Source organism: Panthera tigris, chromosome D1 (genome assembly GCF_018350195.1).
Source record: "Panthera tigris isolate Pti1 chromosome D1, P.tigris_Pti1_mat1.1, whole genome shotgun sequence".
In the NCBI taxonomy this organism is placed as follows: domain Eukaryota; kingdom Metazoa; phylum Chordata; class Mammalia; order Carnivora; family Felidae; genus Panthera; species Panthera tigris.
In genome coordinates this window covers 113,557,894-113,583,153 of record NC_056669.1, presented here as the reverse complement: position 1 = coordinate 113,583,153, position 25,260 = coordinate 113,557,894, and the positions used below count along the sequence as shown (strand labels likewise).

At 57.6% G+C, this 25,260-nt stretch overlaps 1 protein-coding gene across 5 annotated transcripts in view; it reads right to left on the bottom strand.

Moving 5' to 3' along the window:
* Positions 1-498: 498 nt before the first annotated feature.
* MOB2 (MOB kinase activator 2) overlaps positions 499-25,260 on the bottom strand; it is a 75,137-nt gene continuing 50,375 nt past the window's right edge. For 3 of the 5 annotated variants that reach the window (XM_042959505.1, XM_042959508.1, XM_042959507.1), the window contains exons 2-5: positions 9,539-9,699; positions 8,896-8,989; positions 2,304-2,428; positions 499-1,596 (exon numbers count right to left, since the gene is read on the bottom strand). In XM_042959505.1, the coding sequence (XP_042815439.1) occupies positions 1,265-1,596; positions 2,304-2,428; positions 8,896-8,989; positions 9,539-9,699 (712 nt within the window). In that variant the 3' untranslated portion in view covers positions 499-1,264. Of the gene's footprint in view, positions 1,597-2,303; positions 2,429-8,895; positions 8,990-9,538; positions 9,700-16,776; positions 16,940-17,381; positions 17,517-25,260 lie in introns of those variants that run through there. The other 2 variants (XM_042959506.1, XM_042959504.1) reach the window with 2 other exon arrangements.

The window sequence follows — 25,260 nt, the reverse complement described above, 5'->3', positions numbered from 1 at the left end:
CAGTACCTAGACCGACTCCAGGGTTCAGGTACCCCCTCCCCTTCTGCTCCCCAAGTCCGGCCTTGCCCCTGCATTCATCCCACTCCGGAGCTCTCCCCTAAGCTCACCCCTTGGACCACACTGCCAGGCCAGCGCTAGCCCTTGCAGCAGAGCCCCTGGGGCCAGGCTGGCCAGGAAGCCCCCCCCCCCCCACTCCAGAGCACACTCTGGGGTCCCTGCCACCTGCACGGGAAGGCACAGCACGAGAGATCAAGCCCCCGCCCCCCCCGGAGACAAGGCATGACCCCCACACCCCCAGCTTCCCGAGGTCCTGCAAGCCCAGGCTGTGGACACAGGTCAGCAGGGGAGCCTGTGGTTGGCCCTGGCAGGAAGAGCCCAGCCTGGGGTGCGCAGAGACCACACGAGGGGGCGGGAGGCAGGCCACCTTCAGTCTGGCACCAGCCCTGGCACTCTCAGCAAGGGTCATCGAGACGCCGAGGATACACACAGGCGCTGACCTGAGAGAATTCTTTTTATTACGACCGACCGAACAGGTGAGCGGAGCAGGGACACCCAGCCTTCCGCCAACAGCCGCTTCTCCACACAGGCCGTCCGTCCGCCCAGGCACCTCGGTCCTAGGCCCAGCTAGTCCAGGGGCCCTCGTGGGCAGCAGGGGCAGGAGAGGGGGACATGGCCACAGGGTCAGGGCCCCTGTGGGGCACCCCCAGCCACGCCCACCCTACCCCACCTGCTCTGAGCCGCCAACAGCCAAGATCCAAGCAAGGCCAGGAGAGGGAGGTCTGAGGGGGGGATGGGGCGGAATCTCTAGAATAACCCCACCCTGATGACAAACCAAAGCGAGCCAGAGTCCCTCCTGGGAAGGAGCCCCAGCTCTCACTGGTGTGTTTCTCTCAAAAGAGCAGAGCCCTCAGGGGAGGCGGGGGCAGGCGCCACACGGAAGACCAAGGAAAGGAAAAGCCCCACAGGAGAAGGAAACTCAGACCGGCAGTCCCATAAACGCTGTCGAGCGAACGAATGAAATCCGAGGGTCCTTCTTGACAAGCGGCACTCATCCATCCGACAGGACAGCCCCGGCGGGGGCCAGTCCGACGCGCGGCCTGCCGGCGTCCGGGGAGCCCGCGCGCTCGGCGCGCCCGGGGCCGGGCAGGGGGGCGGCGTCAGCCTCTCAGACCTCCCGCCGAGCGCGCCCGGGACGTGTGCGCGCACACGCAGGCACACGGACCACCGTCTCTCTGCACACGTGCACGCCTGTCCGGCCGGGGGCTCACCTCTCCTTCACGTGGTTCTGTGCCCCCGCGCCCCCGCCGCCGGCCCCGCCCCCGCCGCCGGCCCCGCCCCCGCCGCGGCCCCCGCCGCCGCCGCCGCCGCTGCACAGCACCTCCGTGAGGTCGTCCATGACGGCGGTGTCTTTGGGGTCGAGCAGGTTGAACTCCCTGGCAAAGAGGATGAAGTGGACGTAGAGTGTGTTCAAGTGTCCGTGCAGCTCGAGGGCCAGGGTCTCCTTGAAGTGGGACCAGTAGATGTGCGCCAGCACGTGGAACAGGTACTTGCAGATCTTCTTCACCAGAGACTCGAAGGAGCTGGGGAATTCCCTGCCTGGGGAGAGAGCCCACGACGTCACGTCACCGGCACTCCGCTCGGTGGGCCACGTCCCACCGAGCTCCCACCAGTCTGGAAGGAGCTGGCTGGGGTGGGGGTGGGGGTGGGGGGGACCGACTGTGCAGGAGCCGTCTGGAGGGCCCCCCCTACCTCCCACCTTCCCCCCATCGGCAGGCGCTCCAGTGACCTGTCGCCCCGGGCCTGGCTCCCGGAGCTGCGTGCCTACTGACCCGGCAGGTGCCTACTGCTCTGTACCGGCTGCCTCTGCATCGAGGGGCCTGCCTCAGGCCACCCTCAGCCTGGCCCTGGCCCTGGGATTACGTGTGCTTCCGTGATGGATGCTCTCGGGGCCCTCGATGGGGCCGGGGCCACGGAGGATGACAGGAACCAAGATGCACGGGACCCTCTGGCAGCTCTGTACTGGCCTGGAGCCCCCGCCACAACCACCGCTCCTCGGCTGGCAGGCCCCAAGTAAGGGGGACTGCCATGGCCCCAGCACACGGGGGGTGAGGGGGTGGCAGAAGCCACGGGTCCCAGAGCCTGGGGTGGGGATGGGGGTCTCGACCCAGGCCGAGCTGACCCCTGCCAGAGGGCACCTGCCTGGCTTTACAGCCACAGTCACACGGCTGCCCCCTCCCGATAGGTCTGGCTCTGTGTCCCCTGCCTAGCAGGGAGGGGCACCCAGCACCAGGGGAGGGACGTACCGTATTTCGTGGGGAACACGTCCTCATCAGTCACCAGCTTCTGCACAGAGCTCATGACAAAGTCGACGTACTGGGGAGCGGTGCACTTGACCTTCTTCCCCCGCTCATCGTACCAGTAGTACTGTCTGTGGGGACAGAGAAGGCCAGTCACGGCATCACCACAGACACGCAGGCCCCACCCCCGGCCACAGCCCCCTTGCTAATGGACAGGCCCTGGGAGGAGGCCAGCCCTCGATGGGGAAGGGGACTCGGCCCCGGCTGCCACTCGGCACCAGAGCCACCCACTCGGAGGTGGAAGGTCTGGGCTGTGACCGGGGTGTAAGGTGGCACTCCCCGGTACCTGCAGGGAGGCCAGGCTGCATGAGCGCCTGGTGCCGTGTGCCCCACAAGGCCCAAAAACGTGAACAGGCAGGGGAGCTGGTCAAGACGAAGCCCTCGGAAGCTGGAAAAGCTCCCTGTTTTCCCCCAGGAAGGGAAACTCCTGCAAGGCCCTGCCGTCGGTTAGAACGCCCGCCCTGGCGCCCTCCTCACCACAAGGTGGCTCTGCCTCACCCCTCTCTTGTCTGCCCAGGCGTCAGTGCGGGTGCGTCGGAGCACCTGAGGACACCCACACAAAGCCCTTTTCTGTGTCAGTCTGGACAGCCTGTGGGGTCCCTGTGCCAGGGAGTGGAGCCCGGCCTCTAGCGGCCAGGCTGAGGCCCAGGTCTGCAGTGAGATCCGGAGGACAAGGCCCAGTGCGTGGGCAGCAGCACAGACACCTGCTCCACCCATTCCCCAACCACCCCCCCCCCCCCCGCTCCCCACGTGATGGCAGGTGCACCTGGCCACAGGTGCCGGCATCGGAGAACACAGCTGACCCCAGAAACTGGGAAACAGGTCCCCACAACATGCAGCCCCGAGACACTGGCTCCTGAGGGATGACGAGGACTGCCCCGTCTGGAACCAAGGAAGATGAGATGCTCCGTTTCGGACGTTCCTCTTGTTTGTTTTCATTTTAAATCACCACGCAGGAAAGATGACCTGGTGGCATGTGGTCCCGTGCTCCTCACCCATGCGGACGGCCGGGTGCTTCCCACATGAGCCGGACACAGCTCATGCTGCCCTCCTGCCACGGCCCCTGGTCAGTCCCCCCCCCCGCACACCAGCGATGTCCCCCGGGGACGCCACATGGCATCCTGAGCTGGGGGGTGACCCGGCCACGTCCGTGCGCACATCTGCAGCCCCTTCCTTCTTACGCTGAGACGTGCTCCTGTGTGGAAGTGCTGGTGTGTCCAGCCACTCACCCGCTCAGGCACCGGCTTGTCCCCGGCTCGGGGCGATGACGGTTCAGGCTGCGACACGCACTCCAGGACAGGTTCCTATGGGAGCACAAGCTCTCACTTGTCTAAGGCGGACACTCGGGACCGGAACTGCCGGGCCCAGGCAAGGGGAAGCGCCCCTTCCGAAGGAGCCGCGAAACCACTCCCGGACTGGCTTCCGTGTCCCTCCGCGGCCCTGCCGCACACAGTGTCGCCAGCGCTGGGCCCGCCAACGCGGGCTGTGACTTCTGAATCCCCATCCACCTGCTGCTTGAGGGGCTCATCTGCTCTCCTGTGTCTTCTCTGCTGGCCTGTGTGTCCAGGCCCGGGCCCACCGGTGACCAGGCTGTTTTCCCACAGACGAGTTGTGAGGCTTCTTCACACGTTCTGGGCCGAGTCCCTTCTTGGGTACGTAGTCTGTGGTTTGTCTTTTCTTCCTTGTGATGGCGTCCTTCTCTGAGCAAAAGCTCTACATGTTGATTATGCTCAATTTGCTGATTCTGTTTCATTAACGACCACGCCTTGTGTCACAGCCAAGAGCTCTTCACCTGATGGTACGTCATGAAGATTTCCTCACTCTCTTTCAAAAGTTTCATAGTTTTACAATTTAGAATCATTTGGAGTTGCTTTTGGCATGGAGTGCCGGGTTTGGGTCAAGATTCACTCCCCACCCCCCCACAGATGACTGTTTTTTCCAACAGCTTTGGTTGAAAAGACTATCCCTTCTGCACCAAATTTCTTTTGCATCTTTGTCAAGAATCAAAGGCCCACATCTGCGTGGGTCTACGTCTGGACTCGGCTGTCCCCTTGACCTGTGCGTCTGCTCCTCTGCCACACCGTGTGTCTTCGGTGCCGTGGCCTTACAGCGATTACAACTGGGTGGTGGGATCCTTCCGGCCTTCCTGCTCTTTCCCCAAAACCGTTGTCGCTGCGCCAGCGGCTGCGCCCCTCCACGTGTCTCAGCCAGCTCATCGGCACCCACGACGGCTCCGCTGGGGCTCCGACGACAAACGAACAGGGCGGGCTGAGAGAGCTCCCCGTTGGAGCTTGTCAAGCCTCCCAGCCCACAGCGCGGCACGCCTGCCACTGGCGCAGGCCTCTGACCGCGCTCACCGGGACCGGGCACTTTGCAGCGTACACACCCGAGTGTACCCCGAAGCACTTGGCTGTTTCCGGAGCCGTCAGGAAAACGATCATATTTATGCCGTAAGAATTTGTGATGTTTAATATCTGCTGAGTTTATGCTGACACCCCCTTCACTGCTTATATTGATAATCTGCACCTTTCTCTTTGTCAGTCTTGCTAAAGGTTTATCAATTTTATTGATCTTTTTAAGAAACTGGCTTCTGGTTTCATCGATTTTCCTGTTTTCAGAAATCACTTTTGATCGTTTCTGTTACTTCCTTTCTTCTGCCCAATTGGGGTTTATTTTGCTCTTCTTTTTCTAGTTTCTTAATATGGAAGCTTAGGGTACTGACTTGAGATCCTTCTCCTAAAGTAAGCGCGTACCCACAACTGTCCCTCTAGGCATGGCTGTAGCTGTGTCCCCTCAAGTCCGGTGCGCTTTCGTTTGTGTTCCGTTTAATACATTTCTAATTCTGAGACTTCCTCTTCGATCCACGGATTATTTAGAAACATGCTAATTTCCAAGTGTTACTCATTCTAGTTTAACCCCATGACATCAGATGACTGACTCAGCACGATTCTGATTCTTTCAAGTTTGCGAAGGGTTGTTTTGTGAGCCAGGATGTGATCTATTTTGGGGACTATTCTGTGTGCGCTTGGGAAGAATGCGCTGCCGAGGGTGAAATGCTCTCCAGTCCATCCAGTCCAGCTGGCTGGCAATGCCAGTGAGTCTGTGACCTCGCTGGCTTACTGTCTCCCAGCCCTCTGCCTCCAAGACAGGAGCACTGACGTCCCCTACTCTGATTTTTGTCCGTTTCTCTCAGTTCTGTCCACGTCCTCTAGGGAAACGCTGCTGTCTGGTGCATACACGTTCAAGATCGATCCTCCTTGATGAATTGACTCTTTTGTAAATATGCAGACTTCTTCACACCTCATCATTGACTCTGCTCTGAGGCCTACTGTGTCTGGGATTAACAGACACTCCGGCTTTCCTCTCATTAGTGTTTTGCTGATACATCTTCTCTGTGCTTTTAGTTGTGATCTACTGATGTCACTGGAAGTAAAGTGAGTTTCCTGTGAACACTGTTCAGTTGGCTCATTCTCACACAGTGGGGCGTGCGGTTTCGCCTTCCGTGGGGTCAGTCCCTCGCGGTGACCCACCATCCAGAGGCAGACGCTGCTGCTCCCCACGCAGCGGCAGAAGGCAGAGAAGCGACCCAAGGCCACGTCACGATGCCCGCGCCGGCCCCTCACTTCCTCTCCCTACGCAGCCACTTTTTCGTCTCGCACCATCACAAGAAGAATGTGGGTACAAGCTGAGAGACAGAGCGAGCACGTTCACGCAGCTCTCATTGTAAGACACTGTCATGACGGTCCCATTTTATTATCAGGTATTGTTGTCACACTCTGTGCCTCACGCATAAATTACATTTTGTCACAGGCATGTGTGCACACACAGGGGTCGGGCTGGTCTGTAATTTGAGGCCCCCGATGGGGGCCCAGGGGCACGGCCCTTGGACACAACCTCTGCCTAGTGATCGGCATGTCTGCACCACGGACGCTCACTAGAATTTCTGCTGAGTCTGAATTTAAGTCTGCCATCGTTTGTTTACTGCTCATTCCCTTTGCTTCTCATCGCCCTTGTTTCCTCTTTCGTGCCTTCTTTTGGGTTATGTTTTAGTATTTCCTTTCAGTTCATCTGTTACGAATCTGGCTATGTCATCTACACAACTTCTATAGAGGCTGCTCACAGGAGTATGAACTACATACTCAGTCATGCTTTCTGCGCTGTGCTGAGAGCACAGCCCCCCGCGGGCCCCTCCATCTGGCCCATCAGACAGGCGTGGCTTCAGGAGCTCGGAGGGCTGGTCCCCAGCCGCAGCCCCCTTGCCCTGGGACCCCCCGCAGAAACTCCCGTGGAGCAGGTGCGCCGGCTGTGCGCGGGTTGGTCTTCCTCCGTGTGGGGAAGGTCCGTACCTCACCCGAACTCCTGAAGGACGGGTTTGCCCGAAGGACTCTGGGACACCTGCTTTTTCTCACTTTTCTCACTTTTTCTCACCTCCTTTCCTCACTTTAAAAACGTGGCGGAGCCTCCTTGTGGCCCAAGGCTTCTGACAAGAGGCACAGGCACCCGCCAATGTCCCCGCAGGCGCGGTGCCGCGGGCTCTGCTCTGTGAAGGCCTTCTCTTCTCGGCCATTTTGTTATGATGCATCTGCCTGTGGATTCTTTTGTCCTACTTGGATTTCATTCAGCTTCCTGAATTTGTAAGTTTGTGTCGGCCACGCTTGGAAAGCTCCCAGCCGTTATCTCCTCAAATACACCCTCCACCCAGCCCTTTCTCTTCGCCTTCTGAGACTCCAACACTACCCTCTGGTCTCCATCCCTAGGGCAGCAGCAGGGTGCAGACAGGCCGCGGCCCCACTCGGGACCCAGGTGGATGTGCTGATCGGTCCCGAGGTAGCAAGCAGCTCTGTGGGGTGACTGACCTTTGGCAAACCTGCCTTTTTCTCTGAAACTAATTTGGTATCAAACAACCGCTAGGAAGGCACTAGAGCACACCAGGTCCTGTGAGTCTGTAAAAACCCCGTGAAGGAGGCCACAGAAGGTCGAGAAGAATGAAGAGAAGTGGGCTTAACATTCCCCAGATCCCCAGTCTCACACAGCAGCGCCAACATCCGGGCGCAGGCCTGCCCGACACCAAGCCCTACGCCGTCTCAAGGCGTCTCTTCTCAAACACGGTGATGCCAAAGGGCACACGGGGGCAGGGGGGAACGGCTTCCCCACCCGCCCACCCTACCGGTCACCTCTGACGCTGCCTGGTCAGGCCGAGCCAGCAAGCATCCTACTGAGCACACCACACACACAGCTCTCGAGCAGTGTCCTCGCCCGCCTCCAGCACCTGCCGCTGGCGTCACTCTAGCGAGGGCGCTTCCCTCCCACATCGATGTCCTCCTGCCTCAAGCCGACCTGCCCCACCTGCCCCGAGATGCCCTTGCCTGTGGCCAGGGGGGACACATGTAATGCCTGGGCTCCCGTCGGTGGCTCTTTCTGGGTGACAGAACGGAGAGTGTACATCGTCTACATTTGCTCCCATGTGACCCAGCCCTGAGCTGTGACCTGCTGGGGCCACGAGAGCAGGGCCTGGCAGGGCTAGGAGCCAGCTCAGCCTGCCTACGACCGAGCTGGGTCTGTGCCCAGCAGCCTGGCCAGCAGCTCTGCCGGCAGGATGGGCTCAGGACAGCACAGCAAATGTGTGTTCGCCAGCAGGGGCTAGCGGCTCATGTACGCTTGCATCGGCCCCTGACCTGCAGCCCCGGTAACAAAAAGGAGGCGTCAGAAAGGAGCTTCCGCGCTCGTCCTCAGTCCCAACGGCCCTAGGCTGAGCCCCAGCACACCCGGCCTCTTGTTCAAAGCCCCTTCCATCCCTTCTGCCGTCAGGGGGCCAGCCCGCACTGTGCAGGGACCCTCCCGCCCACACCCCAGTCAGAGCTGCTGCAAGTCCAGCGGGGTGCCCCCCTGCTGAGGGCACGAATGTGCACGCGCTTCCGGAAGAGAGTGACCAGCACCCAGGCCCACCGAAAACTCACGGAGAAGGCGTCCCAGCCCCACAAAACCTGCCAGTGAGGAAGGCGCCCAGTCCCTCGCCGTCCCCCGTCACCCCCTCCACACAGAGCAGGGGCTCTCAGGAGAAGCTGTCCTTCGGGGGCCTGGGCGGCCACTGGTTGGGCGGCTGGCCCTTGATTTCAGTTCAGGTCATGATCTCACGGAGCGAGCCCCCCATCAGGCTCTGCACTGAGCACGTAGCCTGCTTAAGATTCTCTCATCCCTATCTCACTTGCGCGCACGATCTCTCTCTTTCTCTCTCTCAAAAAAGAAAAGAGCCGTCCTTCAACTGGACCACTAAGTAAAGCAGAGAAGTGCCTGCAGCTTCATGACGCTCTGACATTTCAGGAAACCAAGCCGGGCATGTACTGCGGACACCCCCCTACCACACACTGCCGAGTGCCCCGCCCTGGCTGGGCTCTGCATCTGGTGTCCCTGCCCCACAGCGACAGGAGGTGCAGCCCCGGCCAGGATGTCGTTGAGGAGGACCCCACGCCATCAGGAGACCCTGCACGGGTGCAGTGAGAGGGTCCAGGGTCTGAGCTGCAGCCAGGCAGCGACTCACGTGTTGCACACGGCCATCGTCTGGCATGCCTCTCCTGTGCAAAACTCAGAGATGGTGCTGTACTGCAGGTTGACGTGGTGGAAAAACGTGGTGGCTGTAAGAGAAGAGAAGGGGCAGGCGTGAAACCCACCATCGCGTCCACGAGGAACAGCCTCCTTTCCTTGGACCCTGGGGCAGCCAGCACCTACCGCAGACCAGAGACACATGTCCCAGCGCAGAGCACCGGCCCTGGAAGCCGGCCACCAGCCACTGCCGTGCGGGCTCGGGCGTCTGCTTGGACGGTGCCAAGCTGGGCAGACAGGCAGGGGCCATCGAGCTGAGTCCCCCTCTGCTCTGCCTCAGGGGCAGGCACACAATCTGTGAGCCCTGAGCCCTGAGCCCCAGGCCTGCCCAGCAGGTGGAGATGGAAGCCACCCCCCTGTCCCGTGGGCCACGGCCTTCCCATGACCTGGGCACTGCTGGCCTTGCGGCCGCACTCCCACCCCACAGACACTCCCCGGCACGGCCAGGACCTGCGCTGGGTCCCTGTGTGGTGGAGACCCCAAGCGCACTGCAGGGCCGGCCACCGGCTGCGGGGAGGCCTGGAGGAGGTGACCACCTGCAGCCGCCATGGCGCCCTTCCCCACCCTGTGCCCACACGCACTGTTGCTGGCCAGCCACTCGTTGAGGTCGATCTCCCGGGGCAGCACCACCAGCTCCTTGAACCCAACGTCAGTGATTCTGGACTTGGCGTACTCCGGCTCCAGGTACATCTTCTTCTCCTCCGCGGCAGGTTTCTTTCCATTGGGCTTTGCTTTAGACTTCCTGCCAGGGAAGAGGGAGCAGAGGGTCACTTCCTGCCAGAGACGAGGGAGCAGAGGGTCACTGCAGACAAATGCCGGCATGGAAGCCACGAGCTGGCCCAGAGACACGAGTGGGGACACGGGCCGCTCTGGGCCCACTGAAGGAGGTGCGCCGGCCAGGCTAGTCAGGCTCCACCTGCCACGTGTGACCCTGCAGCCATCTTGGCCCCCAGGGCCACCGGGTGGGACCGAGGGAAGAGCGTCCCTGGCCTGGGCCCCGGTCCTTTTGTGCAGATGGTCCAGTGGCCCACTGTTACAGAGCACTGACTGACACGAATGAGGCTCCCCCCTGCACAACCCTGGGCTCGGTCCCAAGCACACGGTGCAGGTTCCGGGCAGGGGCAGAGGGAAATCTGCTCAAACTACCGCTTTGCACCAAAAGGTTTTCTTTGTTTTGAAAATAGTTCTTTTCCAAAACAATATGCTGTCATACGAAACAGAATAGGTTTGTTATAGCTATTTTTATAGGACTAAATACATTTTTTTGAAAGGTCTTTGTTTTTATTCAAATCCAATGAGCATCAGTAGCTAAGCCCCACGAACCAAAAGTTCTTGGTGCTGAGGGGGCCCCTCCTTGGTGGGGGAGTCCTTAGCCTCAGAACCAGCCTCCCACCAGCTGCCCCAGAGGCCGGAGCCAGGGTCGTGGTGTGTGCGAACTGGGTACACAAATAAGACAGGACGTCCTCACGAGAGACACGTGACCAACACAGTGGCCCAGGGTGGGTTTGTCAGAAGTCACTGAATCTGTCACACTGGAGCCCACACTGGGCAAACACGCCTCAGGGCAGAGGACCCCGGGGAGGGCCACGTGCAGACACGGCCCTTCCCCCTTCCGGGCAGCAACCACCCAATGTGGAGGGGGCAGGGGGGCCTCCCGCCATCTAGCGGTCAGCTCAGAGCGACACTGCAATCCTCCTGCACCTGTAGGAAATGCCCAATTCTTGAATTGGGCTCCTGGGGGAAAGTTTGAGAAACTGAAGGGAAATGCTTAAAAGCACGAATGAGTCGCTTGACTCTTAATTGAACCGAATTCTTTAACGGCAAACACTGTGACCCACGGAAGACAGACTGCTCGTCATGAAGTCTTATTGACCAGAAAAGGCCACCGTGGCCATCAACTCTCAAGGAGGGATCATCCCCGTCCCCGGAGCGGCCACGGGCCTGAGGGCCAGAACCCCAGGGGACGCAAGCCCATCCACCTCCTGCTCTGTGGGGGTGAGGGGCCGGAGTGGGCACGTGCCCGCCCTGGCAAACCAGCAGGCGCTCCCGTCAGGATGGCCATGAGCCCACTGCACCAAGGGCCACCCTCCTCCACCTGGCCCCCTGCAAACTCTGGGGGGCTGTGGTCGCCGTGCTGGCTGGGCCGCAGAGGTGGGGGGGCAGGCGGGCAGGGCCTGGACTTGGGGCCCAGCATACGCGCACCCAGGCCGCACCCGCTCACACCCTCAAGGGCTGTGGTGCCTGCGGAAGGAGCGGCAGACCGGCTCACTGCGCCGTGGGCCTCGGCGGGGGCATGGCCTCATGGTGGCGGAGCTGAACACTGCCGTCCCGACGGCTCGGGGCACTCAGCTCCCTGTGCATCCCTCCCCCTGCCAGCCCTGCTAGGAGCAGGGGTGAAAGGTCTCTGCAGCTCCCTGACCTTGTCCTTTTCTTCTTGTTTTGAAAAGTCGCTGGTGGTTTATTTAAGAGAAACAGGAAGGAAATATGTTCCCCGAATGCCAGGGAGATGTTTTCCCTCAGCTTCTCAGCAAATCTTCTCCTTAAAAGGCGACGTGTGTTCAGCCTCCTGGTGCACCACTGGGAGTGGCCAATGCCACGCAGGGCCACAGCGTCCTGGGGACAGGGCGGGACAGACCCCCCCCCCACCCCGACCGGAGCTCCGAGCCCTGCCTGAGCAGGCCAAGGCTGGAGCACAGGCGTGAAGGTCTCTGTCTCTCTCCCACACACACACTTGCAGTGAGCACTTCAGGGGTCCCTGCCCAGGGGACTGTGCGGTGGGGCTGTTCACTGGGGACAAGTGTGGACAGGGCCCTGTGGTCCCCTGGCCTGGGAGAGCGAGGCTCCCACCCTTCCCCAGAATGTGTCGAGGGAGACCGGGTCCTGGAGGGTTCAGGGAGCCCAGGAGCTCTGCTGCTGCCCTCAGATGCCCCGGCAGGTCGTGGGAAGGGCCGTTTCACTCCCTGCCCCCTGCCCTTCTCCTGACCCTCGTCTCTGCTACTGAGTCACATGCCACCCTGTCAGAAAGCCTTGCGTCGCCTGGAAGATCTCCTGTGCCCAGAGCGCCAGGCACGAGGGTCCAGCCCACGGGAGGCACTTCAACCCGTGCAGCTCTGCCCCGGCCACCCCCACCCCCACCACCGAACATCCACCTGCTGGGCACATTGTCCACCCTGCGTCTAGGCCCCATCTGACCCCAACCCCTCACCTGTGCTCTACGTGCACACCTGCCCGCACCTCACTCTGACTCACCCGGCCACGACCACAGATGCCGGGCCTTGATCCCCGGGTCTAGAGGGTCCTACGATCACACGTGTAGGGATGGGGCAAGAGCCAGTTGTCTGAGCACCTCCCTGCCCTGCCATTTAGGAGCCACGTCACCAAGTGACTCGAGGACCACGCATCAGAAGCAGACATGCGAGGAGCAGCAGGAACCGGTGTGGTGCAGGAAGTCGTTGGGGTCACACGCAGGCCCGCTCGCGGACACTGCCTTAGGAAGGGTGTGGCGCCCTCATGCTGGCGAGTCCATTTCTAGGGGAGCCTGGGAGCCCCTGTGGGCCGAGTCGCGGAGGGCCAGGCAGGCAGCCCCGGGAGGATGTGGGCTGCGACCCGCGTGGTCAGAAGGCCTCGGCCTCCTCGCCCTTCTCACCTGCTGCTGTCTGAACCTGTTCTCCTGCAACAAACAGGCAGACGCAGAGCAGGCCCGCCAAGCTCCACCTCTCCAAGCCGGTTCCCCCTGGTCTCACTGTCCTCACCACCCAGGGCTGGCCTGGGACCTCTGGACCGAGTCCTCTTCCCCTCAGTCCCACGAGCAGACAGTAGACAATGGGCTCTGACCCAAAGGGCGCAGCACGAAGGCACAAGCGTGTCTGGGGCTCGTCTGGGGACCCGCAGGGCCTCCGTGCCGGCAGGGCCTGTGCAGGAGGGGCCCACAAGCCCAGCCACGACAGGTCCCTCCCGCCCCAAGTTGTGTCCCGTCTACTGCCAAGACACTTGGCCCCTCTGGCCAACAAGTGGCCCTGACCCAGCCCCACTCCTCTGCCGCCAACAGCAGCAGGCGCAAGATTTCAGAAAACACCTCGTGGCCTTCAAGGTAGAACAGGCTGCTATATGCGACACCGTGCTGGTACCTGTCCTCTGTCCCTATGGCCACATCGGTGGAGAAAACGAGACCCTGTGCTCCCCACCCCACGGGCACTGGGCTCTGGAGCCGGCTCTGTCTGGCCAAGACCCAGGGGTCTGCCCAGGGACCACACGGCTGGGTTCCTCCTCTCTGGCTCTCCCCGCTACTGCTCGCTGGGACGCCCACAGCTACAGTGAAAGTCTGGGGCCCTGGCACGGAGCTGCACTGAAGGGATCAGAAGGCGGACACAGGCTTTGGCTCGCCACAGGGCCTGCCGGGACCTCGGGAAGAGTATGGCCACAGGCATAGGCAGAGAGCCCCCGACGGAACCCTGCACGTTGCTCCGGGTCTAGCGGCTGCGCTCCGAGGCTGGTCATCCATTGGGGAGGGGCCCAGGCCCTACGGAGAACGTCTTCCCGGTGTCTCCTCACCCCAGTGGGTGCCTGCCCGCCAGCCTCACCGTGCACCCTCCACTACTCCTGGCACCTGTGGAGTGTCCTGGGATGACCTGTCCTGCCTCTGCAGGAGTCCCCATACCCCACACATGTCCCTCTGCCCACATGCTTGGCCTAACACACTTCCTGTCCAATGTCACACCACTGGTGCCACCAGGAAGGCTCCCGAGGTTGTTCTGTGTAGCCTGGCAATGACATGTAATCCATCCATGTGGTGATGCCTGCCCAACAGGCTGGGAGGCATCTGTCAGCCACAGGAGAGGGGTCTGCCCTAGGGACACAGACACACCGTGAGGAATCCCCAGCTGCCCAAGAACACCTGGGGACGGGCTGGATTTGAGGGGACACTGGGTGTCCCATGCCAATGCGACCAGCAGTCAGCTCAACAACGCACAGGGCTGGCCCCCACGGGCAGACGCGGTAATGCCCTGGCTGGCCCGGCCACACCCGAAAGGAGCAACAAGCAGCTGTGAGGTTTGAACACGGGAGGCCTCCTCAAGCCCTCAGCCATGCTGGGGCAAGGGGCTGGTGGTCCCCGGGCACAGAGCAGCGCCTGGCGAGCGGACAGAGCCAGGGGAAGAAGGGCAGGACGGGGGGAGACCCCTTCTTTCCTCAGAGTCCTGCTCAGCCTCCTGTCCCCCAGTCTGGCCCCCGAAGTGCTCACTGGACGCTGGTACCCTGAGACGGCTAAGGATGTGGCTGGGAGGAGGCAGGGCAGGTGTAGGAAGGGACCCCCGTGGGAAGTCAAGGGAAGCATGGAGACCCCGGAGGAGGGGGCACGCTGACCGAGGCAGCCTCCCGGGATGCAGGCCAAAGGTCTGGGGGTGGGGGAGCAGGATCACGAGGAACCTGCGGGTGTGTGAACGGTGGGCCTGCGGCATGTAGAGGCCCCCAGGAAGTGCTGCACGGACACAGACGGTGCCGACGGCGGTCTGGGAAAGCAGGGGCGCATGGAGAGAGCAGCACAAGTGGACGCTGACCGCCCTGGGCCCAGCCCGCCGCCCCCCACGGCAGCCTCGTGCAGGAGGGAGGCACACGGGCTCAGAGGCTCAGCTCCCGGGCGCAGGCTTGACAGACGCCGCCACCTGGGGTGGCACGCTGGGGGAAGCAAGGGCAGCCTCCGGGCCGAGGGCACAGGAACGCACCGACCTCCTTCCTGGGACGGTGGTGAGGGCACAGGCTCGGCAGGGACGTCGCTGACGGCCCTGTCACCCCACACGGCCAGGGCACACACGGGCCCGCGACCAGGGCCAGACACACAGGGGACCTTCCTCCCACAAGCCCCTCAACCCCGGGACAGTGAAAGCACTGGGGCTCGGCAGCACTGCCTACCCTCAAGACTGTGACGTGGCGGGCCTGGCGTGGGGCCCGAAAACCACCGTGACGTGTGGAGACGCCCCTCCTGGATCGCGTCCTTGCTGGTCTTCACTGGCCCTGGGGCCCCTGTAACCCCCTTCCTGTCACCGAGCCTTGGAAACCAAAAGCTGGGAAGACCCAGCTTGGGATGGGACCCCCACTGAGTCCCCACAGGCCACGGCCAGCCTGAGGCTGCCGAGAGGGACCCGCAGGGCGTCTCCCTCCTCCGTTCAACTGCCCGGCGGTCCGCACCCCCGAACAGAGCAAGCTTTCACGAGCCTTCGTATCCCCTACAGAACAAGAGACCCACTGAGAGTGGAAAAGCCACGGCAGACTGAGAAAAGCACGCAGACACCCCGGACCCAGCGTCCACGTGCGCCAGGTGTCCCTGAGTGCTGTCTGAGCCACGGTGTGGCCACTGCTCAGAGTTCAACGTTAACTCTTGCTACTCTGTGAAGTGAGTGCTCTTCCCCTAATCTGGCTGAGTCGTCACCTCTACTGTGAGGTCCTCCCAGACCCACCTCCCCCCCCCCCCCCCCCCCGTGAGAATGGCTCGGCCTCCAGTCTGCCACAAGTGCACGCAGAGACTCAGCAGAGTCGGTCTTGCCTCTTGTCTTCTGTGGAGCCCACCTCAGCATTCGGCCCTCACCATGGCACGCACGTGGGCACCCGCGTGGTCCCTGCACGAGGCCAGGGACGGGCGCTGCTCCGGGTCTGAGCCAAACTTCTGGAGGAGAGCACCCACAACCTGGCCACGTTTCCAAATCTCACACCTTAATGTGACAGAAGGACAGCTTTGGGCAGCTAACGGGCTGGATCTCTGGTTTCTACTTGTAACTCGCCGGGGTCCTCCCTGTGCGGCACACTCGTGACCCGCTGTGGAAGAGGGGGGTGGAAAGCAGAGGTGCCCACGGAAGGTCGGATCGGTCACTCCGCGATGACCACCAGCAGTCACACCCTCACCCAAGAGGCCTGCTTAGTTTGGTTACAGCTAAAGACAGAACAGAAAAGCAAGAGGCACTCGCTTTGAGTTTTAAAAGTTATGACCCACTGAAGTCTCAGGCAAAGGTAAGATGATTACACTGAAGAAAACTGGATTTGAGTCTCGACTGTGACACGTTCTGGGCACGGACTCTGGCTGTGCTCCTAACCCCTGAGAGCACAGAACAGCCCATCTCTGGAGGTCAGGAAGGCCACTGCTGCTCACTGGCCCTCCTGGCCGCCCCCGCCCGCTCCCGGCCCCAGGCTCTCTCACACAGCAGGCCGCACCTGCTCTACCCAACGCCCGAAACAGACCTACTCTGACGCAGACATGCACTGCACTGGCTTTCTCTAAACCCTTCTGTAGGTCAGAAAAATAAATTTAAACAGCTCGCAAAAATGGCTTTTCTGGCAACACCCCCCCCCCCACACACACACACACACAGCGGAGAGCCGTGGCCCACGACAGGTCTCTGGACAAGGCCACTCATGGACAGGCTCCGGTCATCCTGCCTACGGCCAACAGGCAGGACACCCTACCGGGGGTGAAGCACCTGTCCGGCAGGCTCGGGAGGGGGCAAGGCAGGACTTCCATGGTCACAAACGTGGTTAACCACCAAGAGGGAGGTGGGTCACTGGTGGGCCCCCTGTCCTCATCCAGATCCTCCGGGGCCACTCTGTCAAGTGAGCGAGCTGCCTCCCACAAGCAGCAGGAAGTGCAGGCGTTTAGGGAAGACTGGACTCCAAACAAAGTTCCCGACCAGATCCAGCTGGCCGCCCCATGCCCTGCCAGCGGCTGCCTGCCACCGGCACTTTAGCGGACGATTACCGCCAGTGCTCCACAGGCTGAACCCTGGGATATGGACTGGGGACGGTCAGACCACCCCCACTGGCCCGTCCCGTTCACCTGAGCACTTTGCCGACTGCCTGAAGCACCATTTTGCAGCTGAGTCCAGTTTTGGGGGGCTGGCTGAGCAGAGCTCGGTCTGTGGGGAGACTGCTGTGGTCTCCAAGCATGATGGGGCAGTGCAGACACGGGGAGGGAAAGCAGGAGCCTCGGCACTGGCACGGGACAGCCGCGCCCTCCTTGCTCTCTCCTCCCTCTCTCCCTCCCTCCCTCCCGGAGACCAGCCAATGAGGACACGCAGGGAGAGAAAGGAGGACTCTGGCCTGGTAGAAAGGAACAGCTGCTCCTTTTACAGGCGAAGGCTGGCCAAGTCTGGTTAAGTGAGGGAGTGTCTCGATGGCCTTTTCAAAGTGGCGCCTTGCGGGCGCTGTGTGGGGCAAGGCCACTGCCGTGGGGAGAGGCACAGCCCTTGGGAGGACCCATCAGCGAGGCCCCAGGGTGGCACCACATGGCCCTTCAGACAGAGAGCAGGCAGAAGGTCTGCCCCATGTGCTCCTGGGGCCAACACACAGCCCCTGCCTGACCCCAGCCCAGCTGAGACAAGAAACCGGTGGAGGCATGGCTTGGGGCAGGGGTGGGGGTGGGGGGACAGGCTGACCGCACACCTGCAGAGCATGGGCATGAGCCTGTGGCGCACCGACACTCATACAGCCTTGGAAAGATAAAGCTGGCTGGCTTCCAGGGCATCCAGGGCAGGCACCGAGCTCGCACTGGGCAGAGGCTGCTCCTGGAGGGCAAACCTGGATAGAAACATCCAGAACACCTTCCTAGGAGGGTGAAAGAAGCTGTGTGCCCAAGAACTTCTCTGTAGCTGTTGTATACGCAGGAGGCCACAAAGTACTGACAAATCAAACATCTGCTCAACCCTGGTTTCAGTTCCAACCACAGTGACAGTGACAGCCCTTCCCCGTGCCCGCTGACAAGCCCCAGCCAGCACGGAGCACAGCCACAGGTCTGCCAGGCCCCTGCACCCATATGCCCAGGCTCAGCTCTGCCCTCCGCCCACCAAGGCCACATCCCACAAAGGGCCCTACTGACCTTCTCATCTGTCCAAGTTCAACCCAGTGGCAACTCCAAAACCTCCAAGAGGACAGCTCAGTGACAGCGAAAGGCAACCTCTGCCCGGGCACAGCTGAGGACACCGCCAGCAGAGCTCCAGTCACCTGTGAGGCAGGGCAAAAAAGGCCTCTCCTGCCCTGGCAGGATGGCGTCCCCACTGCCACCCTGGGAGTCAGCATGACCTCAGGCACCACACTCATTTGCTGTCTGTCCAGGGTAGGGATGCCGACAGGAGGACCACGCAGCCCCGGGCAGGTGAGGTGTGGAGCCCCCGTGAAGGGATGACACCACCTGCTCGGTCGGGGCCCCAGCAGGCTGGGCAGCTGAAACCAGCTCGTCTTTCTCTATTCCCTGCCCTATGTTAGAACTGGTCATTTCTCCAAGAAGCCTTGGTCCCTTCCAATGGAGAAAACAAAAACCCGAGATCTGGCTCTTGGGTGGTCCTTTCCTATCCTAGGTCCTCTCCGCTGACAGAGCAAAGTGTGTGTGCTCACCTGCACACGTCTGTGTGCGTATTATGCTACACACGTGTTCATCCCGATGCCTCCAACTCTCATCTGTCACCCGTGCGTCACTCCAGCCTCCTCCCTGGCTTGTCTATAAGCTCCCCCTCCAATAGTGAGACAACTCTGAGCAGCCACAAGGTTATGAATCACTCTGTCAAAACCACAGCAGAAGGAGCTCCGTGCTCTGAAGGCAGCAAAGGGAACAGCCCGGCATCCCTGTTGAAGGTGCAGGAAAGCTCCGGGGCGCTGGGGAGGCTCAGCTGGTTGAGCATCTGGCTCTTGGTTTCGGCTCAGGTCATGCTCTCACGGTTCGTGGGTTCGAGTCCCACATCAGCTCTACGCTGGCAGCATGGAGACTGCTTGGGATTCTCTCTCCCTGTCTCTGCCCCTGCCTGACTCGCATTGTCTGTCTGTCTGTCTCTCTCTCTCTCTGTAAATAAATAAATAAATAAATAAATAAATAAATAAATAAATGCATGCAAATGGGAAAAGCTTCATGGTTGAGTCCAATGAAAACAAGAAAATAAGAGAGAATAAGAAGCCTCCTGATGACAACCAGAACACCCCAGAAACACACACGCACAAAACAGCTGAAAACCGTAACCCAACAAATTAGACAACCTCAGAAATAAAGTGACTCAAAAAAAGGTAAGATGAGAGAGGCAAAAGAACTCAGAATAAGAACCAGAAATCAGAGCTTCTGACATGCAGTGTAAACCAGAAGGAGCACAAAGCCAACAAGGCTGGAAGTGCAGGACGGGAAGTTTTTTAAATAAAAGACGAGTGAAGACACTCTCCCTTCCGTGGCAGCAGGGCTGGCCAGGTGCTGGGCTGGCCTCCTCGACGGCCACCAGCTACAAACTGGGTGAAATACACAAAGCAACTGGTTTCGGATGCTGGACAACATGCCATGCTGGCAGCTGGCAGCTCAGGACGGTGCCCCTGAGAGCAGGGGACCCACGGGTGAGCAGACATCAGTTACCTGCTGGAGGCTGGAGCGCGGAAAGGCTAAGCCCATGCAGGCCCCGCAGTCTTGGACGGAGGCAAGGCTTGAAGGTGGGGCTGTTGGACTGCTGGAATGTGCAGGGTAGGGTACCAGAGGGGCTGGGCTGCCCAGAGAAGGGACTCCAGACAGAAGGACAGAGCCAGGTAAGCCTTTGGCCAAGCACTCGGCTGAGGGCAGGCGGGGCCTGGCAAAGGGCAGCTATGGGGAGCTGCAAGCCAAAGGGGTGTTCTGGAAGGCTGCAAGGGCAGAAAACAGGCATCCTGCTCCCAAGTAGAGACAGAGGACGCTCCAGTGAGGCTCCATGGGGCCTCCACCCAAAGCCATGCCAGGAGCAAGGTTAGAGTAGCCTCAGAAGGAGGTTTCTCTAGACCTGCCCTAATAAAGCTTCACCAAGCCTCAAAAGGCTCCTGTTGAACCCACAGCACATGAACCGCATACTGGAATACGCACAGCATTCTTTAAGGAAGAACAACAAAACCTAGCTCTAATAACACTAGCCACCACAATGTCTAACACACACACACATACACGCAGAGACAGGTGAGGAAGTAAAAAATGTAACCCATAACCAGGAAAAAGAAGAGTCAACAGAAACAGACCCAGACACAACAAAGAGGCATCATACATTCAATGATTTGAGGATTTACAGGAAAGGATGGACACAATGAGCACAAATATTAGGACTCTAATATTATAAATTTTAAAAAAGAACAAACAGAAATTTCTAGAACTGAAAAATAGAATATCTAGAATGAAATTTTATGGGGGGGGGTGCCTGGGTGGCTCAGTTAAGCATCCTCTTGATTTCGGCTCAAGTTGTGATCTCATGGTCAGTTGTGAGATCAAGCCCTGCGTTGGGCTCTGCGCTGGCAGAATGGAGCTGCCTGGGATTCTCTCTCTCTCCTGCTCTCTCCACTCCTCCCCCACTCATGTTTATGCTCCCTCTCTCTCAAAAATAAAATAAAATAAAAAATCTTAAAAAACTTTTTTATGGGATAGACTTAACAACAAATTAAACAGTGGAAAAAAAAAGATTACAATAAAAATATAACTTATTAAAGTTTGTAGAATACAGGTAAAAAGCCAGGCTTAGGGAAAACTTATAAGTTTTAATAAGTTATAATATGTAAAGAGGTACATATTAAACCCAAAGCAAGTAGAAAGAAGGACATAACAATAATAGAAGTCTATGAAACAGAAAACAAGGAAAAAAAAACCCACAAAGGTAACTTTCAGAAGCTTAAGAAAATGGATCAATTCCTCAGCCAGACTGACCCAAAAAGGGGAGAGAGCGTGAGGGAGGGCGTGAGGGTGCAAACTGCCAGTGTTAGAGGTGAAATAGGTGTTGTTAAAGATCCCAGACACTGCGAGGACCAGGGACCGCAGTGAACAATTGTGTGCCAACAGAAATGAAACAGGCAAGTTCTTTACAAACACAAGTTACCCAAACTGACAGAAGAACAAATATAAGATTCGACTTTATGATTAAAAATTTGATTAAAAAATTCAAAAAACCTTTCTACAAGGAAATGCCAAAAGCAGATGGCTACGAGTGAATTCAACTAAATCCACAGAAGAAATAACACCATTCTTACACACACTTTCTCAGAAAATAGCTGAGGAAACACCTCCCAGCTAATTCAGCGAGGCCAAAATGGAAACATCACAAGAAAAATTACAGAGCAATATCCTCCTTGAACACAGATGCAAAACTCCCTAAGAAAATATTAGCAAAATGAACCCAGCAATATGTAAAAGGAGTAACAGAGCATAACCAAGAGAGGTTCATCATCTAAGCTTAGCCGACATCTGAAAATCAATGTAATTCACCACATTAACAGATTAAAGGGGGGAAAAAGTGATCATCTCAATTACATGATCATTCTCATGTACAGGTAGAAACACTACACGGCAAAATGTTCACATAAACCCTCAGCAAACCAGGAACAGAAGGGGATGTCTTCAACTGGAAAAGGGCGCCTACGGATATATCTAAATATGAAAATCAAATATCCAGCTGAAAAAGTCTAAACATCTTGCGGGTAAGATTGAGACCCAGGCAGCGATGTTCACTCAGTACTGCTACTCAGCACTGCGTGGATGGTCTCAGCTGGTGCAATGAGGCCAAACAAGAAATGAAAGGTATAGATATTAGCATGGAAAAGAACATCTTGCTTGGGAAATAAGATGGTTGTATATACACAAAGTTCTAGGAACCTGCAAAAAAAGTCTGCTACAGCTGAAAAATAAATTTAGCAACATCACACGATACAAGGTCAATATATAAAAATTCACTTTATTCCGATATACTAAGACCACACAAATGGAAAATGCAAGTTAGAAAACTGTTATTTACAACAGAATCTGTAAAGTTTAGAAATAGATTTAACTAAAGTGTACAGAGCCTCTTGCTACCAAGCACAAAGCGTTGCTGAGAAAAATTAAACACATAAACAAACGAGAACATCTATCCTCAACCTAGATTAGAAGCCTCGATGCTGTTAGGATGTCAATTTTCCCACCTGAACACAGATTCAGCACAAGCCTATTACCATCCCAGCAGAATGTGTTTGTAGAAATTGACAGGGTGATTCTGAAACGTATATGGAAATGTAAAATGGCTTACAATAATGAAATCATTCTTGCAAGAAAAGGAATCAAGTTGGGGGACGCACTAATTTCAAGACTTACTTTAAAGCCATAGTATTCAAGAAACTGTGTTACTAACAACATAAACAGATGTTAAAAAAAAGAATAAACATGGTCAATTGGACTTTAACAAAGATGTCAAGGCAATTGTATGGAAAAGGAAAGTCTTTTCAATAAACACTGCTGCAAAAAGTAAACAGCTATTAAAAAACAAAAACAAAAATCCTCAACCCCTACCTCACACCACAAACAACAGGCAACTCAGCACGAGCTGAAGAATGAAGTACGAAAGCAGAGTGACCACACTTCTAACAGAGAGCTCAGGAGGAGTTCTGTACCACAGTCAGAGCAGGCAAAAATGACTCAGGACACATGACGCATTAATGATAAAAGAAAAAGGTGATCACATTTCATCAAAATTTAATTACCCCCCCACCTCCCACCGCCAAACACACTCCTTCCACTCAAAACACCGTTAAGAACAGGCAAGCCACAGATTGGGAGAAAACATTCGCAAACGTGTATCTGGCAAAAGACTGCTATCCGGACCATACACAGCAGTGCTACAACTCAATAACAAGACAACCCAGGGCTTAAAAAGGGCAAAAGACCAGCACACTTAACAAAGGAAGCTGTCTGAGTAGCAAACACAAAACAAAGTGCTCAGCATCACTGGTCAGTAGGGAAAGGCACGTTAGATCCATTCCCAACGAGATCCCACCAGGCTGGCTAAAATTAAACACACGAACACCACCAAGGGTCGATATGAAGGCAGAGCGACCAGAACTCTGATTCCCTGCTGGTGAGAACAAGACACAGCACAGCTCCTCGAGAAAACAGTCGGCAGTTCATCATAAAGTGAAATGTGTCATCTATGCTATGAACCGGTAAGTCCGTGCCTAAGTATTTATCCAAGAGAAACAAAACACACATCTACACAAAGGCACACAGAACGTTCACAGCGGCATTACTCGCAATAGCCAAACACCGGGAACAACCCCAAAGTCCATCAACAGGAGAACAGACTGATTATGGTAAATGCACATAATGAATACCACTCAGCAACCAAACACATCCACATGCTAAACCTCACAGGCATCACACTGGGGAAAAAATGCCAGGAAGAAAACACAGGTACCCTACAGTTCCATTTATGTGAAGTTCTAGAAACGGCGAAGTTAATCTTTGATGGAAATAAATCAGGATAGCGGTCGCGTCTTGGGAGGGGACGCAGCAGGGAAATGGTGAGAAGTGGCTGGGAAGCACAGGACGGAATCTTCTGGGTTTGAGGGTGTAACTGCAGGGGTATTCACATCTGCCAAGACTCACTTAACTGGACGCTTAAGACCTGTGCATGATACTGTCTATAATTGAGACACCAAATTTTAAAAACAACTAAAAATTTTTATAAAGGAAGACAGAAAAAGCATTTTAGTGAAAGCAGTGGGTAAACTTAAAAGAAAAAAGGCCTGGATCCACATAGTGAAGAGGCACATGTCAAACCAGAGCCACCCACACCAAGGTGTCATGGTCCCATCACCAGACTTACAACGTGGAAAGGCTCCTTCCACAGAAAGACCAGCTTACGTGCAGGGGAAACCGTATTTGCTTCAGACTCCAACAACAACGCTTTACGTCAGAAGGCCGTTGTTACAGACGGAATGTTGGTGTCGCCCCCAAATCCCTACACTGAGGCCCTACCTGCTGATGGGATGATGTCTGGACATGCGGCCTCTGGGAGGTGATCAGGGGTAGATGAGATGGTGAGGGTGGGCTCCACGATGGGATTAGTGCCCTTAGAAGGAGAGAAAGACATCTCCTCCCCCAGCCTCCCGACACCCAAATCACCCGGGACCTCGATGTCAGACTCCAGAAGCGTGAGGCTAAAGGTCTGCTGTCTGAGCCGCCCGCCTGTGGTGTTCTGTTCCGGCTGCCGGAGCGAAGACAGCTACGGTGCGCTCAAAGATGCACAAGGTGAGAAAACGTGAGCCAGAGACTTTATACCCATCCATCCAGTCTTTCAAGTGTGAGTTCTCAACCAGGGGCAATACTGCCCTGCGGAGCATCTGGTAATATCTGAAGATGTGGGTAGAGGACAGGGCTGCGGCTCCACACCCCACAGCCAACAGGGCCGCCTCTCTGCCCCCCGAGAATCACCCAGCCACACACGTCAACAGTGTGGAGGTGGACGAACCTGGGTGAAGGCTCCAGACAAGCTGCAAACGAGCTCGCGCCCCACGGCACCCACGAGGCCTCTCTGCACTTAGGTCACTGCTTCTCAAGCGGCTCCCAGACCGGCATCAGCAGCATCACCTGGGAGCCTGCCCGAAATGCCAGTTCTCAGGCCCACGCAGCCCAACCAGCCTGGACACTCTGCCGTGAAGCCAGCACGTGGGTGTGAACATGCTCTCCGGGAGACTGGGATGCAAGCGAAGTGCTGACAAGGACGTCCGTGGGGCGGCCCTGTGAGCACCGAGGGTATTCTATCTTGAGAACCAACACTGAGCCAACAACTGAACAGCAGACATCACTCCAAATCACGGGGTATAGGAGGAAGCGGAGTGGGCAGAAGCTTCTAGCTAATATGACGTTTCTCACTTCTCACATGAGGGGACCAAAGGGCAACAGCCAAAAGATGATAGGATAGGACTGGAGGCTTTATAAAGTAACTGCTAGAAAAACATCAATATTTCTAAACAATCTTCTTTTTTACTGTGACAAAACACACCTTAAAAAGCACCATCTCCACCGACTCTTAAGCGTGCAGCTCAGGGGCACTAAGCACGTTCATACAGTTGTGCGGCCGTCCCCACCCCACCCCCCCGTCTCCAGAACTTTCCATCTTCCCAAACGGAAGCTCTGTCCCCGTGAAACACGGACCCCCGGCCCCTGCCCCAGCCCCGGCGCCCACCGTCCACTCTCTGTCTCCGGGAATCTGGAGACTCCAGGGGCCTCGTGTGAGTGGATCACACGTGAGCATCACGTCCCCCGGGTCCATCCACGTGGTGGCAGGTGTCAGAACGTCCCTCCTTGTCAGGACTGAGTGACAGTCCAGGGAGCGGACGGACTACGTCCATCCGCTCGTCCGTCGGTGGACACGGGCTCGCTTCCGTGTTTCAGCTGTTGTGAACGTGGGTGTGCAAATACCCACTCGAGTCCCTGCTCTCAGTTCTTTGGGTAAATACCTGGAAGAGGAACTAGGGGTCGCACGCTCGTTCCAGATGCAGTATTTGGAGGAACCGCCACGCTGTCCTCCGCGGCAGC